General features: G+C 36.5%; 2 protein-coding genes across 5 annotated transcripts in view; one reads left to right on the top strand and one right to left on the bottom strand.

The window, feature by feature from the left end:
- Positions 1–14,066, top strand: part of prkaa2 (protein kinase, AMP-activated, alpha 2 catalytic subunit) — a 35,973-nt gene extending 21,907 nt beyond the window's left edge. The window contains exons 6-7 of the mRNA XM_068037228.1: positions 1,767–1,893; positions 3,481–14,066. Coding sequence (XP_067893329.1) covers positions 1,767–1,893; positions 3,481–3,722 — 369 coding nt within the window. The 3' untranslated portion in view covers positions 3,723–14,066. The remainder of the gene's footprint in view (positions 1–1,766; positions 1,894–3,480) is intronic.
- The window catches only part of LOC137372858 (FYN-binding protein 1), a 144,432-nt gene continuing 141,048 nt past the window's right edge, over positions 12,712–16,095 (bottom strand). For 3 of the 4 annotated variants that reach the window (XM_068037222.1, XM_068037225.1, XM_068037223.1), the window contains one exon: positions 12,712–16,017. In XM_068037222.1, coding sequence (XP_067893323.1) covers positions 16,005–16,017 — 13 coding nt within the window. In that variant the 3' untranslated portion in view covers positions 12,712–16,004. The remainder of the gene's footprint in view (positions 16,018–16,095) is intronic. The other variant, XM_068037221.1, reaches the window with a different exon arrangement.

Genomic DNA, 16,095 nt, shown 5'->3' with positions numbered 1-16,095 from the left:
GTTTCTTTTCCCAAAAGACATTGGTGAACCAGTTGGGTTTTTACCACCATATGATAGCTTCATAGTCATTTTTACTGATAGCACCTTTTTTATTTCCAAAATTTTTATTTTGAATTGTTTTCAGATCCTTTAACTGCCATGATCGATTTGAACTCTCATTCTCTGGATTAATAGTCCAGTAACATAACCAGTATCCAGTTACCCATCTGGGTTAATGAACTGCAAGGCCTTTTGGTAATTGCTATGAGATACAGAATTATTTTACATCTCTGTAAGAATACACTTCTATCTTCAAAAGTGGAAACGCATCATAAGTTTAAAATTGAAATAGATTACTTGTTTATTTGTTTCAATACATTTGTCTGAAATTTTATATCTGACTCAAGTAAACAAAATAAATTGATCTCACCTTTAAGAACTAAATTAATTTATTATCTGATGTTTACAGGCCTGGAATTTCCTCAGAGCCGCACCTGCCATAACTTTGTTGGACGTGCAGTATGAACCCCATTTATAAATAGTGTTCCCACCCCATTTCCAATGAATTTACAGTGACAGATTGGGAACGAGTCTGAGGAAATTCTCAATGCTGCTTGTATTGCTCAGCTTGCTAAACTGTTTCTTCATCTCAAACTATTTCCTATTTTTCTGAGATTTTTAGTTGATTCATTCATCAGATAGTCTATTTACTAACTTTTTTATTATTTTGGGATGTGGGCATCGCTGGCTAAGCCAGCATTTATTGCCATCCCTAATTGCCCTCGAGAAGGTGGTGGTGAGCTGCCTTCTTGAACTGCTGCAGTCCTTGGATTGCTATTGCTAACTGCTATTCTGAATGGAACAATTTAAAATAATACCACTTTGATGGACCTTTGGCTAACATTGGTCATGAAATATTCACATTTCCTTTAGAAAAATGTACAGTACTGTTTTTGAGTAGAATTATTTACATTCTTAAGTTGGCCTATTTTAAGTTCAGTTTGTAGATATTTGTTCAACCTCTGTTAGATAATCTCAGCACAGGTGACAGCACCTATTGGGAAATATTTAATTTTGGGATATTTTGTTATGGTTAAACCCTTATTTTGGGCATGAGAAATTTCAGTTAGAGGCAAACAAAAAATGTGGAAAGAAAAAGAAATGTGGGAACTAGTGGCCAGATTGTGCAGCCCATTGACTTGATTGTACAATTGGAGTGACAAGTTTACGTGGGCATTTTCCATTATAAATGTGAACATAGGAACTTGTAATGGAAATGTTTTAACAAATTGTGACAACAGGAAGCCAAGTGGCACAGGTGGAAATGGTCTTGGTTGTAAAATTTTTCACACATTATAGATGGATACCTTGACATTTTTTCTATTTACTTCTTATGATGATGATGAAACATTTTGTAGGTTTCTAAGATTTTGGGACGAATTTGTCCTATTAGTAACAATACTGTAAGAGCTTTGGACTTCCCAAAAGTGGTAACTCTCAGAAGTAGGGCTCGAGCTGGAATTCCTTCAAACATTGTAAAAAAAAATTAACACTTTTTCAGATGGCGCTATGGCTTGTATTCAGGGTAACATTGTGAACAGTATATGACTTTCACCTCCAGCTGCCTTTGAGTCACTGATTTTGACTCTTAAGGATAACTCTTAGTATACTTCACTCTCTCTATAGCTGTTTGTTCCTGAATGGTTTTGGAACATGAGAACATGACCAGAATTGAACTGTCTTGAACGCTACTATATGATAGATTTGTAATAAATTACTTCTTAAAGGTGGTGAATCCCTACCATCTGCGGGTGCGTAGAAAGAATCCAGTGACTGGGAACAATGTGAAAATGAGTTTACAGCTGTATCAAGTTGACAATCGCAGCTATCTGCTAGATTTCATGAGCATTGATGGTAAGGATGACACTTGCTTTGTTTGTCTTATTGTGTATTATCTGCAACTAAAATGTGGTATTATACTATTGTTCAGTAGCCAGCTTTTTATACTTTCCATCTCAATAACTGCACGAAGCTTTCCTAGGGAAAAGTGGTTTTGCTATCATTGGCTCTAAACATCGAGGAAGGTAATTATGCAAATAATGTAATTACCACTTGTGACTTTTGTGCATATGTAGAAAGTACCAGAAATACATACGGTCTCATCAGTATCTGCTGGGAGAAAAGACAGGTTAATATTTTGCGTGTAAGCCAGTCGTCAGAAGGGAAACTGGTAGATAGCAAGCAGATCTTTTTGAAAAGCTAGAGATGAGGACTAGAGGTTAATCTACAAGAAACCTCTCAATGAGGCAATGAAAATGCATTAAAAGGGGTAAAAGTGCTAGATAAGAAACGGCATCAGAGTCGATGCATTCAAAAAAATTGGAAAAACTGGAAAGAAAAAAACTGCAATTGAAATGCAGCAAATCTGAAATAAAAGCAAAAAGTGCTAAAAATACATGTGGATGCACCAGTGGCCAAAACCAGGGTGCAAAAGAAGCAGTACAAGTGCATATTGAGAGATACAGTACAGTTATGATAGGTGAGGATGGAGGCCCAGAGTTTTCAGAAATGGCATAACAGTACATTGAAATTTAAGCTCATCTTTCTGTTGGCGAGTTACGGCAAAATTCCAGAGACTTTCATTACAATATGGCGGAACATAAAAACTGGCATAAAGTGAAAATCAGTCGAAACAATTAGGCTTGAGCTTCTGCTATATTCCTTTCTTAAGTTCTTCTTTATGCATGAAGATTAAAGTTTGATGCCATAGACCATCATTTATGTACATTAGGCACAGCATGTCTTCATCAATGCAATCATGGATGTTTTTCAATTTTAGTGCAAATTATTCTGATGCTAAAAAGATATATTGAAAAATGTAGTAAATCCATTTTAGGAACCAGCAAGTAGAATTTTAAAAAAAGGTCACCATAAACACCAGAAACATGACTTTGGATCATAAATTTTAAGTGTAAATTTACAACCTCTTCAGAACTGACATAAGTCCAAGACGTTCGTATGAGCTTTACTTTTACATGGAGGTAGAACTGTTAATGAGTGGCAGAGGGTTTTGGTGGAAGTTCTGTTGAATGAGAGAAGGAATTTTGGGCATAGTGTAAAAACGGGCAAGTGTCTTTTACATCTGAATTTGTGGCATTATGCCATACTTACGCTGTTTAGGCGCAAATTTCAGGAAACTCTGGGCTTTTATCCAACATTTGAAAATTTGAAGTATTACCCTTTTACTCTGAAATAAAGGCAGAAAATGCTGGAAACAAACAGCAGGTCAGTCAGCACCTGTACGATAAATAGATTAATGATTCAGTGGAATCCTTCATCTGCGCTGGCCATGCTGACATTGTTAACCTATCTCACTTTTACACGTCCTGTGGTCTGTGCATGTCCAGCATTTTTGTTTTTGTTTCCGATTTCCTATATGTGTATTTTTCCTTGCGTTTGCTTTTGCCTTCTCAATCTATCTTATTTTTCTTTGGTGATTAGATGACATTATGGAACAAAAGTCAGGCTCTTCCACTCCAAAGCGTTCAGGATCAGCAGCTCTGCTGCACAGGCCGAGACTGAGTATTGATGCAGCAGTTACCGACAGTCAGCCTTTGACTCTCGTTGGGTCACTCCCCAGCTCACTGACTGGATGTTTGAGTTCTATAACTCCACGAAACGGGAGCCACACGATGGATTTCTTTGAGATGTGCGCTAGCCTTATTACTACACTGGCTCGTTGACAGAATAAAAGCAGCCTCCTGTCAATTCGTAGAGCACCAGCTCTTTAACCCATAAAAGATTTACAAGAAAATGCCCTTTCCACTTGGTAAAAGTGTCTTGGACTTCAGCACTGGTTAGAGACCTTACCAGTTTGTAGCTGGTGCTTTTGTTCCTTTGGTATAGTGGGGGCTGAAGGGTGACATTTGTATATTGGCATTTAGAAACTCTACAATAATATTGTTGAGCTTTATTACTGCACCCTGTTTTATCAGCCAAATCCATGGTATTATGCGGGTTTACAAACACAACTGGAAAGGTGTAGAAAAACATCAATTTTCATTTTAAAGCAGTGATGTAGTACAGAATGTCATGAAGTAGTGGAGAAGTTAAAGAACAGGTTAATTGTGTTTAAAAGAGTCGCCTTGTAGTCAGGATTGTTCTCGTGATGTTTTAGTGGAATGGATGACACATCGTGAGGTTGAGATGCTTATTTCTATTCGGGTTAGTTGTGGATAGAAAGCTGTAACACTAAAGCTCTATTATATGATAAAATTACATTGAAATTAAATTGAAATGGCTGATTTGAAATCCACAAATTACATTGAATGCAATTGTGAAGGTTTATTTTTCTGCAGTTTTGTTTTATTGATGACAGGAATTACATTTACTTGTGTAGAACAGTAAGTCTAATCAACAATGGTTGTTTTCGCAAACAAGATTAGCCTGCAGAGTGGTCTTTGGGTTCGAGTTTGAACGCTGCTTTAGAAATATATTCCAGCTCATGTGAAAATATTTTTCTGCGGCGTATCTTCCACTTGACTTAGTAAATTCAGCAGCATGTACAGCTAGACATGAACTTTTACCGAATGATGAGTTTTATTTAAGAAATTTATTTACTGTACATTTAAATTACGAACAGATGACAAATTCAATACTATCACACAAATATTGGGCATTTGTCAATAGCATTAGACAGGGATCCACAAATCAGGATCCTTTAATAATTATGATTACCAATACCATCCATTTTGTACAAATGTTTTATTTACGAGTGGATCTCTGTTTCTCATTAAGTCAGATGTGCTGTTTAATAAAGTCTATGCCAGCTCGAAAATCTTTTTAAAAAAAAAAGTAAATTAAGGTTAGATTATAATTTTCTTTTGCAAAATGGGGGAGTACTTTGAATTAATACTTCGCCTAAACTTTTCTTCCCTTTAATTTCTTTCAGGTGGCTGACCTGCTGTACAATTCTATTTTCAGTTTTTATTTCAGCTTCCCAACATTCATTGTTTCTTTGTATCCGATTGCTTTTCTGCTATTAAGCATTTCTTTTTTTATAATTCTGTCATCGGATATGGGCATAGCTGGCAAGACCAACATTTGTTACCCATCCCTAATTGCCCTCGACAACTGAGTAGCTTGCTGGGCTATTTCAGAGGACAATTAAGAGTCAGCCACATTGCTGTCGGTCTGGAGTCACATGTAGGCCAGAGACTAGGTAAGGATGGCAAGTTTCCTTCCCTGAAAGACATTAGTGAACCAGATGGGTTTTTACAACAATCAATAGTTTCATGGCACCATTACTGAGACTATCTTTCAATTCCAGATTTTTATTAATTCATTGAATTTAAATTCCACCAGCTGCCATGGTGGAATTTGAACCTGTGGTCCCAGGGCATTAATCTGGGCGTCTGGATTACGAGTTCAGTGACATTACCACTATGCCATCGTTCTCTTCTAGACTTAATAACTCCAGCTAATTGGTAGTATCAGTGCTCATGATTTTAATTGATTGATTGAAAAGAAGACGTTGTTGATCATAATTCTCTCTAGTTATTTGATTTTTAAAAGGGGTCCTGACGGTGAGGTTACCTCTTTAGTGAATGCAAGAGATACATATATATTTGAGATTTTTGAAGATATTGTACACTTTTCAAGAATCTACAATAATTCTGGATCTAAAAATCATGGACTTTGTAGCGTACTCCCACTAAATTGGTACTAAACAGGACATCAGATATGCTATTCCCAGGCTCGACTATCGGTTTTTTTGGTGTGGAAGGTGGGGGGTGGGGTGGAAATCATCTTCTGTAATGGAACCCAAGTCATGTCTCCCCATGTTGGGCAGCATGGCGAGATGAACAAACTCCCAGGCCAGAGGTCATCTTGGCCCCAGCCTGTGTTCCAGCACCTGGGTTCTATCAGCTGGGTCGCACGCTGAGAGAAATAAAGCCCATCAGTATCCTGACTGGCAGATGTAGAGCCATCAGGGGTCCCTGGCCTGGTCATTGAAGAATGTAATGAGCTTCAAGCAAAAGGTTCCCCCTAATCCCCCGCATTCCCATGAAATCCCCCAAAAATGGGGCTCTTTGCTCATCCAAGTTTCCAGAAAGTTTCCAGGTCACTGTTCCAAACTCCCCACTGCCCCTCACCATCCTTCCCCCTACAATGGTGAGGAGTCCAGATATTTTCATAGGGTCAAGGTGGCTGACTCTTATGTAAAAGAGGGAACCTTCCTCGATCCAGAAACTCTGGTTTACAAATTAGTTGCAAATCATAGGCCTGCAAATTTTCAGGCCCTTTAGCTTTAATGTAACACTATTGTTATTAAGGTTTTAATTGACCTGTTGTAGAGCTGCTTCACAATTTAAAAGTCTGCATATTTCGGAGATATAGCATAGAGCATAAAGGTATATGTACACCTCATTTGTTGCTTTCTGCAGAGATAATTTAAAAAAACTTTTTGTGGATATTATAAAGCAACATTCAGCGAAGCTTAAATGAACCATTTTAGTTAAGAACTTGAACTACACAATGGCTCAATTCCCTGTGGACTTGTGCCGTTGAAATGTTGCACATACTGGGCCCACTTTACAGAGCAAAAGTCCCAGAAAATTATGGTGTAAGTGCTTTGTGTCATAACTTAGGGCCGCCATAATTTCACAGGACTTCTGCACACTCCACCAAGACGCATGTTGAAACAGTTGAAAGTTGACTGTTATAGCTTCATCGCACCCCCTCCCCCCCCCCCCCCCCACCACACCCCAGTAAAGTCAATGGTAATCATAAATTTTCTGAATTAATGCTACTTTTATCACCACTGCCACTTATACCATTACATAATGACACTGGTGGGCCCAGTATATCACAGGAATATTGGCTTTGAAATGCAGAGTATTGATGATGTAAATAACCCTATATTTGAATTAACTGCCTCAAGTGATAAGTCCATGCTAGCATTCTAACCAACATGGATCTCTTCAAGTGACAACAAAAAAGAAAAAGATAGTTACTGCCTCAAACACACACTCAAGCAAACAGCTTTATTTTTAAATAGTTGTATTAGTATATTATAGCACAGTCTGGTGAAGGGAAACAAAAGAGTGTGCAGCTCTCTGTTGTAACCTATCGACAGTCGGTTTTAGAACATACCACAGAATTGGGCAACATTTGTAATCATGCACAGCAATAATGTTAATATTTAATAAATCATCCAAAAAAAACTGAAGAATATATGTTCGAAGAGTGCAGTGAAGTTGAATATGCAATACTGCATTGTTGAAATATACAGGATTTATAAGAATGACTCTGACAACAGTTTAATGTTAGCCCATATATGCAGCACACACTATTCATAGCATTTTTTGTAACACGCATTATATTTATTGTTTGACATAAGGATCAAATTTAAGCATACAACTCTTTTAACATAAAGTAAAAATGTTGACCTTTTATATACCAATAACCTTAAGCATGGTTCTGATTTTAACTGTGTGCAAGTGGGTCAGTTTTGAATGAGTCAATCTCGCCCATATCTTCCTGTACTATACACATGACAAATCGACATATTTTTAGTTAAAGCTTTGCCAGTGAGTGCTTTGGCAGGTGAATGAATTCTGTCAACTGCTACCATGGAAATATACCATGTTGGAATAATATTTAAATACACACTGGCTAAATTTTTTTCTGACAACTTATAAATTCCATTGTTAGATTGCAGTTTGGGATCTCATTTCTGTAAAGTTTTCTCATGATCTAAATGAAAATAGTATATCTAAATTCATGTTTAATTGGGATTTATTTCGAGATATATCTTGCAGCATTCACAAGCATGTCGTTCTCACTTTCAAGACAAATTCAGAAATAGCAACATCCAATTCTAGGCAGTGAACTCAAAAACTCACCAGCAGTAAAAGTAATATCCTACCTATTATTTCAGTCTTTTATAATACTTTTTAATAACTATTATTGAAAACCATTTTAATGAATTTTATAGCATTTAGGTCTATTAATGATAATTGACAGGTTGCCGATTTTAAAAGATGTGAGTTATCTCATAGCAAGAGTGTGATCAGTTTGTTAACTTGTTTGAGCAATGTTCTTTAGGCCTTGATACTAGTTAAGTAAAATGACAAGTTCACAGGACTAGCAATAGCACTTTGTTTTTTTTAAAAACCATTTGGCATCTCTTCATAGCATATCACTTAACATAACGAGTTTATTTATGGGCCTGAGTACTGGTAAATGTATTGCACAAGGAACACAGAGATGAAAGGTTGTCTCTGTTTTACTGTCAGTGTCCTAGAATTGGCCATTGGCTGTGTTGCTTCTGGTGTATCGCTGTGCTTGCTGCAGCATATTCTGATCAGTTCTACAATAAATCTTTGGGTAAGTTTTCCACTGGGGGAATTGGGTGCACTGTTTGTTCGTTAATTGCCAATATCTCGGTCAGAAGGAAATTCCTGACCAATATAGTTAGTTCTGTTAAATTCTTTTCAAGTTTGAGCTAGAGAAAGAAACAATGCAAGAATAAAAGTTGCATTATTTTATCATTTTATGCTAATCAGATTGGCATATTGGAATTTTATTTTTATTTTTTTGTGTAGAACTGGGCTAATCTGAATTAGTTGCCAGTTTCTACTTTATAACTTGATTTGTCATGTATAAGTGTGGAGACAAGCTTGTAAATCAACTTTTCCAAAGCGCAGACAACTGCCCTAACACCAGATTATACTTGAAACCCAGAGATAACCCTACCTATCAGTGTGCAAAGGCAAAAAAGGCTTGATACTCAGTTGGTCAGGCAGCCTCTGTGGAGAAACAGAAGTGAGCCAGTTCATGTTTCAAGTCTAACAGACCCTTGCTGAGGACCAGAGGAATCCTGTTCTTGTAATCCTACTGTAACTCCAAAACCTAATGCTATCAGTGACTGGATTAGGTAAGGATTTATAATAGGATTACAGGATAAAAATTAACATAACCTCAAAAGAAAAAAAAACTGCAAATGCTGAAAGTATGAAATAAAAACAAAGTGCTAGAAAAATACACAGGTCGGTCACCACCTCTCAATTCTGATGTTTCATGTGTCTCCTTAGATGGCTGATGAAAGGTACACTCAAAACATCATCATCTGTCTTTCCCCTCTACAGATGACTGAATTGCTGTCTAGTTGAAGCATTTTCAGTTTTTATTTTGAATGACTACACTTCAAAGTAATTTATTGGCTGTAAAGTACTTTGAGATGTCTGGTGCTTGTGAAAAGCATTATATAAATGCAAGTCTTTTTACCTATTTAGTCATTCTGCTGAAATTCAGATTGGTTGAATTCAGATTATTTGGGTTTAACACTGCTAGGTTTACCTAGAACACCTAGTTTACTTGTTTTAGTAGTCAAATGACCACTTGGATATGGTAAATATATGTTTAATCTCAAACTGAGTATTGTGGAGCATAGATTGAGCAATGAATATACATACATACAATTGTAGTATACAGAAAACATGGAACATGGAGGTAAACATTCTAACCTTTAGACTTTTTGTGTACACTACAAAAAGTAACCAATAACCTTCAGTCTTTTTGTATAGGCTACAGAAAGTAACCAAATGTGAAGCAGCCAATACAATTGCTGATCACTGATTGGCCTGGACTATTTTAAGATTGTGCCTTTTAATTTTATTAATGTTGGCTGCCATTGGTTGTAAAGAAGTATTTAAACATATACTTGAAATATAGTTGTTGATGCAATAGGCGACAGTTTCAAAAGTGACTGTGCCCTTGCCTCTGCTCATTTGCTGCTGAAACCCTCATCCATGTCTTTGTTACCGCTAGACTTGACTATCCCAATGCACTCCTGACCAGCCTCCCATTTGCCACCCTCTAAATCTGAGGCCATCTAAAACTCTGCTGAACTACCTTGGTTCCCATTCCGGTGATGCCTCAATTTAAAAATTCTCATACTTGTATTCAAATCCCTCCATGGCCTCGCCTGTTTCTATCTCTGTAATCTCCTCCATCCCGACAAGACTCAATGTCTGTGGTCCTCCAATTCTGACCTGTTGGAACATCCCTGATTTTAATTACTCTACCACTACTTCTTCTTAAGGCAGTCCTTACAACCTACCTCATTGATCAAGCTTTCGGTCATCAGCCCCAATGCCACCTTGTGTCTCGGTGTCAAATTCTTGCTTGATCATGCTTCTGTGAAGCACCTTGTGGCATTTTACTACATTAAAGGTGCTTTATAAATACAAGTTATAATCGATGTGAGAGTAATTGGGATGTCCTGTGGTGGTCAAATACACTACATAAATGCAAGCTCTTTTTCTTTCTTTAATTTCCCTCCCAACTTTCAAAATGTGCATTTATTAAATCATGTATCAGGAAGGAAATTGATGCACTGTGGTTCTGAAATGGTGAACATAATTAGATGAAAGGGCAGAATTACACACCAATCCCTTTTAATTTCTCCTAACGGCATTGTCTCATACAGGGGCACAACTCCTTCAGTAGTGACAATGTGCCATGGTTGTCCAAACAAATGCAGTGCATTTCTGTCTTTAAAATATTCATCGTTCGCAGTGTTTAAAAGAAGTTGTTCATTCTTCATGGCTTGAAAGGTATTTTAATCAATACACTTTTCCTTAGACTCTAGGCTGTATGTGACTTAATTCATATCCAATTGATCCTTTCAGCATGTCCCAGTCCTTGTAGCCATAAGCAATACTGGATGGACTAGATAAGTAAGTTCCTGGTTTATAAATGAATAGAGACTTTGTGGTACATTAGAAAATAAGTTGTTAGTATCAAATGCATGTAAAGGACTTTTATAAGTTTGTGCCATGCATCTTGTATTAGTAGCTTTGTGTGTCCACGTTTCTTGCACGTTCCTGTAGCAAATGAAGCTTATGGCATAAACAAGTGGATACGTTTCAGGTTGAACTATCAGAACATGCAAACTTGATAACTGCTTGGACTTTTCTTAATATTAGATTGGTGTGTTTCAGATGTCACCTCATGCCTGATATGTATCTTAGTTGCAGCATTTTCTGCTGCCTAGAACAGGCAGGCTGGCTGCAGTTATGAATGCACTTCATGTATCCATGAAATAATGCATAACCTTTAATATTTGAAAGTCTGATTTATGTGAAATTTTTCTATTTGTTTTTGCAAATCTGTGTAGAACTCAACTTTTAATTATATTGGAGTGCATATTTGAAGTGCAATTTAGTTAGATCAGGTAATTTTTACTTTGTAGTTAGATTTTCCACAATTCCAATTTGCATGCTGCTGTAAAGTTTACAATGAAATTGTACCATGAATTAACACTACTTTAAATTGAACACAAGATTAAGTATATTCACTGTCTTGTAATAGACTAATAAATAAAAAGATCTGCAGTATTATATATTTGAAGATACTGATGACTTAAATTTCTGAAAGGGTTTAGAATTGATTCAGTTTACCTTAGAATGATCTCTTTACTGGGGTGTCTCAGTTGTTCCTTATTTAGTACTTTGTTTAAAGTCTTCCTGAAACAGACATTTTTTTCACAGTTTCTGCCAATTTTGTGACACCAGTAAATTTCCATTCTATTGATGTTTTAAATGGGGACAGTGAGGCTGTAGGTAACATTTCCCCATTCTTTATATCACTGGAACAGAATTTTTCTACGGTATTATTAGACAGAACAGTAGAATGTACTTCCCTGGTTATTGGTGAGTAATTCATTACTGTTTCTAAGCCAAGGGCTCCCAAGCATCACTTTTTTTTTAAATGAACAAATTGAATTGTTTTGTCAAAGGTATATCTAACTAGGTGATGCAAATTAGTCCTTTGGCACTGGTCAGTTTTATTTTTGTGAAGTCAAACAATATTGTTTGTGAGATGTGGAAGTTGTGTATATTTAGTCTACTAAAAGGGTTGCCATGAAAGGGTTTCTGCAAATCATGCGAGGACTGTACATGACAAGCCAGGGTACATTTAATTTACTGTGAGTTATGCAGTTAAGCATTAAAATGCATTTTGCCATCTTGTGGCAGTTTTGAGCTATTGCACATAGTAAAACCATGAACTGTTTTAGTTCTTGTTACTATGTGTCTGCTATGGTTGCCTTAAAATTTGAACATTATATCAGAGCTTTATTTTTGTTTTGCTTGTATGTATTTGTACAAAGCATGTGCTGCTTTTTCAATTTGCAAGAATCAAGTAACTGAAAAGTTTTCCAACAGAAGTGGTGAAAGTTATGATATTTCTATGCTCTATCCTGCTGTTCATGTAATTTGTCTGTATAATTACAATGTGTGGAACAGTTTTCTTTACTCCAGTTTTTGCATCTACAAAGAATAGGAACCTGTGTTAAACTCAGTGCCCAGTTTTGAACTTTTATTTTAGAAAAAGAAAAAGCTGTTTGTAACTGCCCATAGTTTCATCCTATTTTCCTGATTTCACAACCTAAAATTTACTAATGAAGAATCATGAAGATTTATGTGGGATGCCTGAGAAGTAACTCCAAGATGAAATGCTAGGTAATGGGAGATTGGAAACCAATAGCAAAAAACGGCAGATGCTGAAAAGAAAAATAATCTGTGGAGAGCAGATTGGAATTCTGGCAAACTTGATAATCCAAAATTTGAGCCAGCAACCTATGCAGTACTTCAGCAGACTGTCAACTGACCAGCCAGTCTGGATCATTAATGACAGCTGGAGCTGTGGATTCTTTCCACTTGGCTCCATCTAACTGATGCCTTCATAGATAGGATAGTGTTAGATGAACAAATGATAAGCTTACAAGTGCTCTATGATTATTTTTTAGTTTTAGTCATGAGATTTTTCAGTCTTCAAAAGAAGGGTCTGGTAGAAAAGCTAAATCTGGAAAATTACTTTTCATTAAATTGGGAAGAGTATGCCGAGATGCCAGTTTCAAGCAAGTAAAAGACAAATTTGGAACTGATATCACAAAGTTTTTATTAACACACCAGTTAGCAATAGAATTGATATATGCCTAGAATAATGAAGGCAAAAAACCCTGTTATTTATGAACCATCTGAATGCTGCAATAGGAATAATTTAGCATCGTTTTGGATGGATGAACTAAATTATTTTCTTATATAATTTATCTTTGATAAATATTGGGAAGTGAAATTCCTGACATGGAGCCACTCAGAGTACAGCACTTAAACTGGCATGGGTTTCCCATTTTATAGTGTTCCTAATTTTCTGGAAATTAATTAATGAATGACTGGAAGTCTCCTTGCCCAATTTTCCAATCTGCACTCCCAAATTTTGTGAGGCAAGGCTGTCAAAGTTGTAAAAACAGACGTCTGTTATTCCAGTTCTGTTTCTTATGCCTCCACATAGTTGTTTATTAATGAGTTTTCATAGCATCAATACAAATGTCAAAAGTTCAAGCCTCTGGCAGTTTTTTGACTTGGTAAATATAGCAGTCCCTAAGCTAAGATAGATCCAGTGATGAAACCGAGAAATTAACATGCCTGCTATTGTCAACATTTATTTCACTGATTTTGTTTTCCCTCTTGGGGACTTATACTATACTAGCTACTATGTATTTGATAGGATCTGACATCGGCATGGTAACTGTTATTTTTAAGACTATAGTTCAGATTTATGTCAAGTTTCACTTCAGTCTGATGTAAAGATCCTTGTGACACTTCTCCCAGTTACTAGAGGATACGGTTGTTGCATACTGAATTTGCTAACTCTTACTTGAGTTCAAATGAATTGTTGCTCTTGGATTTGTGCACTAGGGGATGGTGTAGGTTATGATTGAGACATAGCCTTGCAGGAGAGAAGCTTCACTGCATATCATACCTATGCTGGATCCGGTAGTGCTTATGATTTGGGAGTGTATTCTAGCATTAATTGTGAATTAGTTACCAATAAAATTATACATTTTTAAATTGCAGTTTCACAATTGCTTTTGCCTAATGAGCACTGAATTTGACAGCAGTTCATGGGATTTCTGTCTATCAGAAAATATTTGACATGTGTGCAACTTGTTTCTGAAATGTAATGCACTGCATGATATAAATGTTATGGTTGCAATTTGCACTTTAATAAATTACATTAATTACTAATGTTTCCATGATCTCTCTTTAAAGTTTTATTTTCATGTAATGTCATCAGGTGTAGTTGATTCCTCAGTTTACCACTGTCCTTTTCAATTGTGACACATGGGTTTGAATCCAACACAGTGAGGTGGAAGTCTGTGTTTTGGCATGTTCAATCAGTTCCCACTGGACATGGTCCAGTGCATCAAAGGACATGAATGGACATTACATTAAACTGGCACGCTCACTGAACAGACTGAAAGGATGGTACAGTAGGAGGTGGATGCTTTTTTGAGCCGGTGTTTAAAGACTTACTGGGAGAACCAATCTTCTATTCATTGTGTATTAAAATTGTAGGCCTGTTCTTTACAGTTTAACACTTTTTGCAGAGTAGAGGGAACTCAACAAGCAGTCCCTGCTGCCTGAGTGTACCTACCTTTTAAGAGCTGGCTAAGTGGAGTCATTGAAGCCTGATTTCCCATGTACCGAACAGTCTGCATGACAGCCATTATAATGAGCCAGCAACACCAATTTAATATGGTCCGTGTGACCATTAGAATAGCTGCATGCAGTGCACGCCCAGCTCCCTGCACAGTATCCTGAGTAACTGTCCAATCACCAATACAGCATATCTACTTCATGAAGTTACTCACAATGACCTCAATCAAAACTGCAACTGGTACAGCCATTCACCATATCTCACTTCTTTAGTTACAGGTAGTGATCACAACTATCATTTTCAAATTGCTGTATCAAGAAACCCTATGGTTCACTTCTGGGCAGTGTTTTCATACACACTTCTGAAAAATGCTTTTGTATGGACTCTACGGAAGACAAAAATAACGCTTGATTGACACCCTCTCCAGGCTGACCTTTGAGGAATGGTCACTTAAAGACGGCACCAGTATGCTACTGGGCATACAGAACTGTATTCCAGCATAAGTCAACATCTTTAAGGGAAGGAAGCAAGACATAAAACAATGCTCTGGGATAGGCAAACTGTATTGTGGGGTAGGATAAAAAAAACCAAAGGCACAGCACAATTATATACTTTTATAATTACTTTGAGATTATATTAACCTTCACTTGTAGTGGAGATTTAAGTATACAACTTTAAAAAAAAAACAGATTTTGCACTATTACAGGATCTTTGATTCTGAAAGCCATTAAACCACTTGCCTATAGAAACAAATTAAACCTTAATCAATACAATGCCAGCAGTAACCTCAGATGTTCTTCCGTGTGAATAGCTTGCTGCCGATTAACAAAAGACTACAAATGCCACTGATCTAAAATAAAAATAAGAGAATCCCAAAAATGAAGCTGATCAGGTTCTGAAAGAGGAAGAGGGTAACAGGGGTAAAGATGTCACTTTTTGGTGATCCTTCTTTAAAGTAGAGGGTTAAACCCAGAACCCTTTCAGTTGCTGTTTTGACCTACAGTTATGTCATTTCTAATCGCCTTTGTATTTCGTGCATTTCACTGCATGGGCAACATGACATTAAATTTAAACAAACAAAAAAAAATCCAGGTATAATTTGAAAGAAAGGTGGTTACCTGTGTTTTCCTGTTGAGCTAGCAAACCTCTCAAGCAGCTCTGGTATTTTAAAACTTCAGCACAAACTAATTGAACAACGTTGTCAGTGCACAATTTTTTTTTATTCCAGAGGCAAATTAACAAACTGATGGTACTATCTATTACCTGTTGCCAGAAATTTATTTTAGTAGAATTTGAATCCCAGAAAGATTGTTCGAAGTGCTACTTCTTTAAACAGCTTTGACAGTGGACAGGCATTTTAGTGTGCTGTTGAAATGATTGTAGATGAAAGCGATAGCTATAAATGACAGAATTCCAGTAGAAAAAAGTCATTACATATATTATACAATTTTGTTTTTTAAATTGAAAACAATGATTTGTGTTTATTCCCTTCTTTCCAGGGTAAAGCATCCCCATTAATTCTGGTTTCTGTAAAGAAAAAAATATATATCATTTTTGAACATAAAAGTAAACTATCATTAATTTTTCTACATGAAAAATGTACTT

Source organism: Heterodontus francisci, chromosome 8 (assembly GCF_036365525.1).
Source record: "Heterodontus francisci isolate sHetFra1 chromosome 8, sHetFra1.hap1, whole genome shotgun sequence".
Classification (NCBI taxonomy): domain Eukaryota; kingdom Metazoa; phylum Chordata; class Chondrichthyes; order Heterodontiformes; family Heterodontidae; genus Heterodontus; species Heterodontus francisci.
This window is presented reverse-complemented; position numbering and strand designations above follow the sequence as displayed.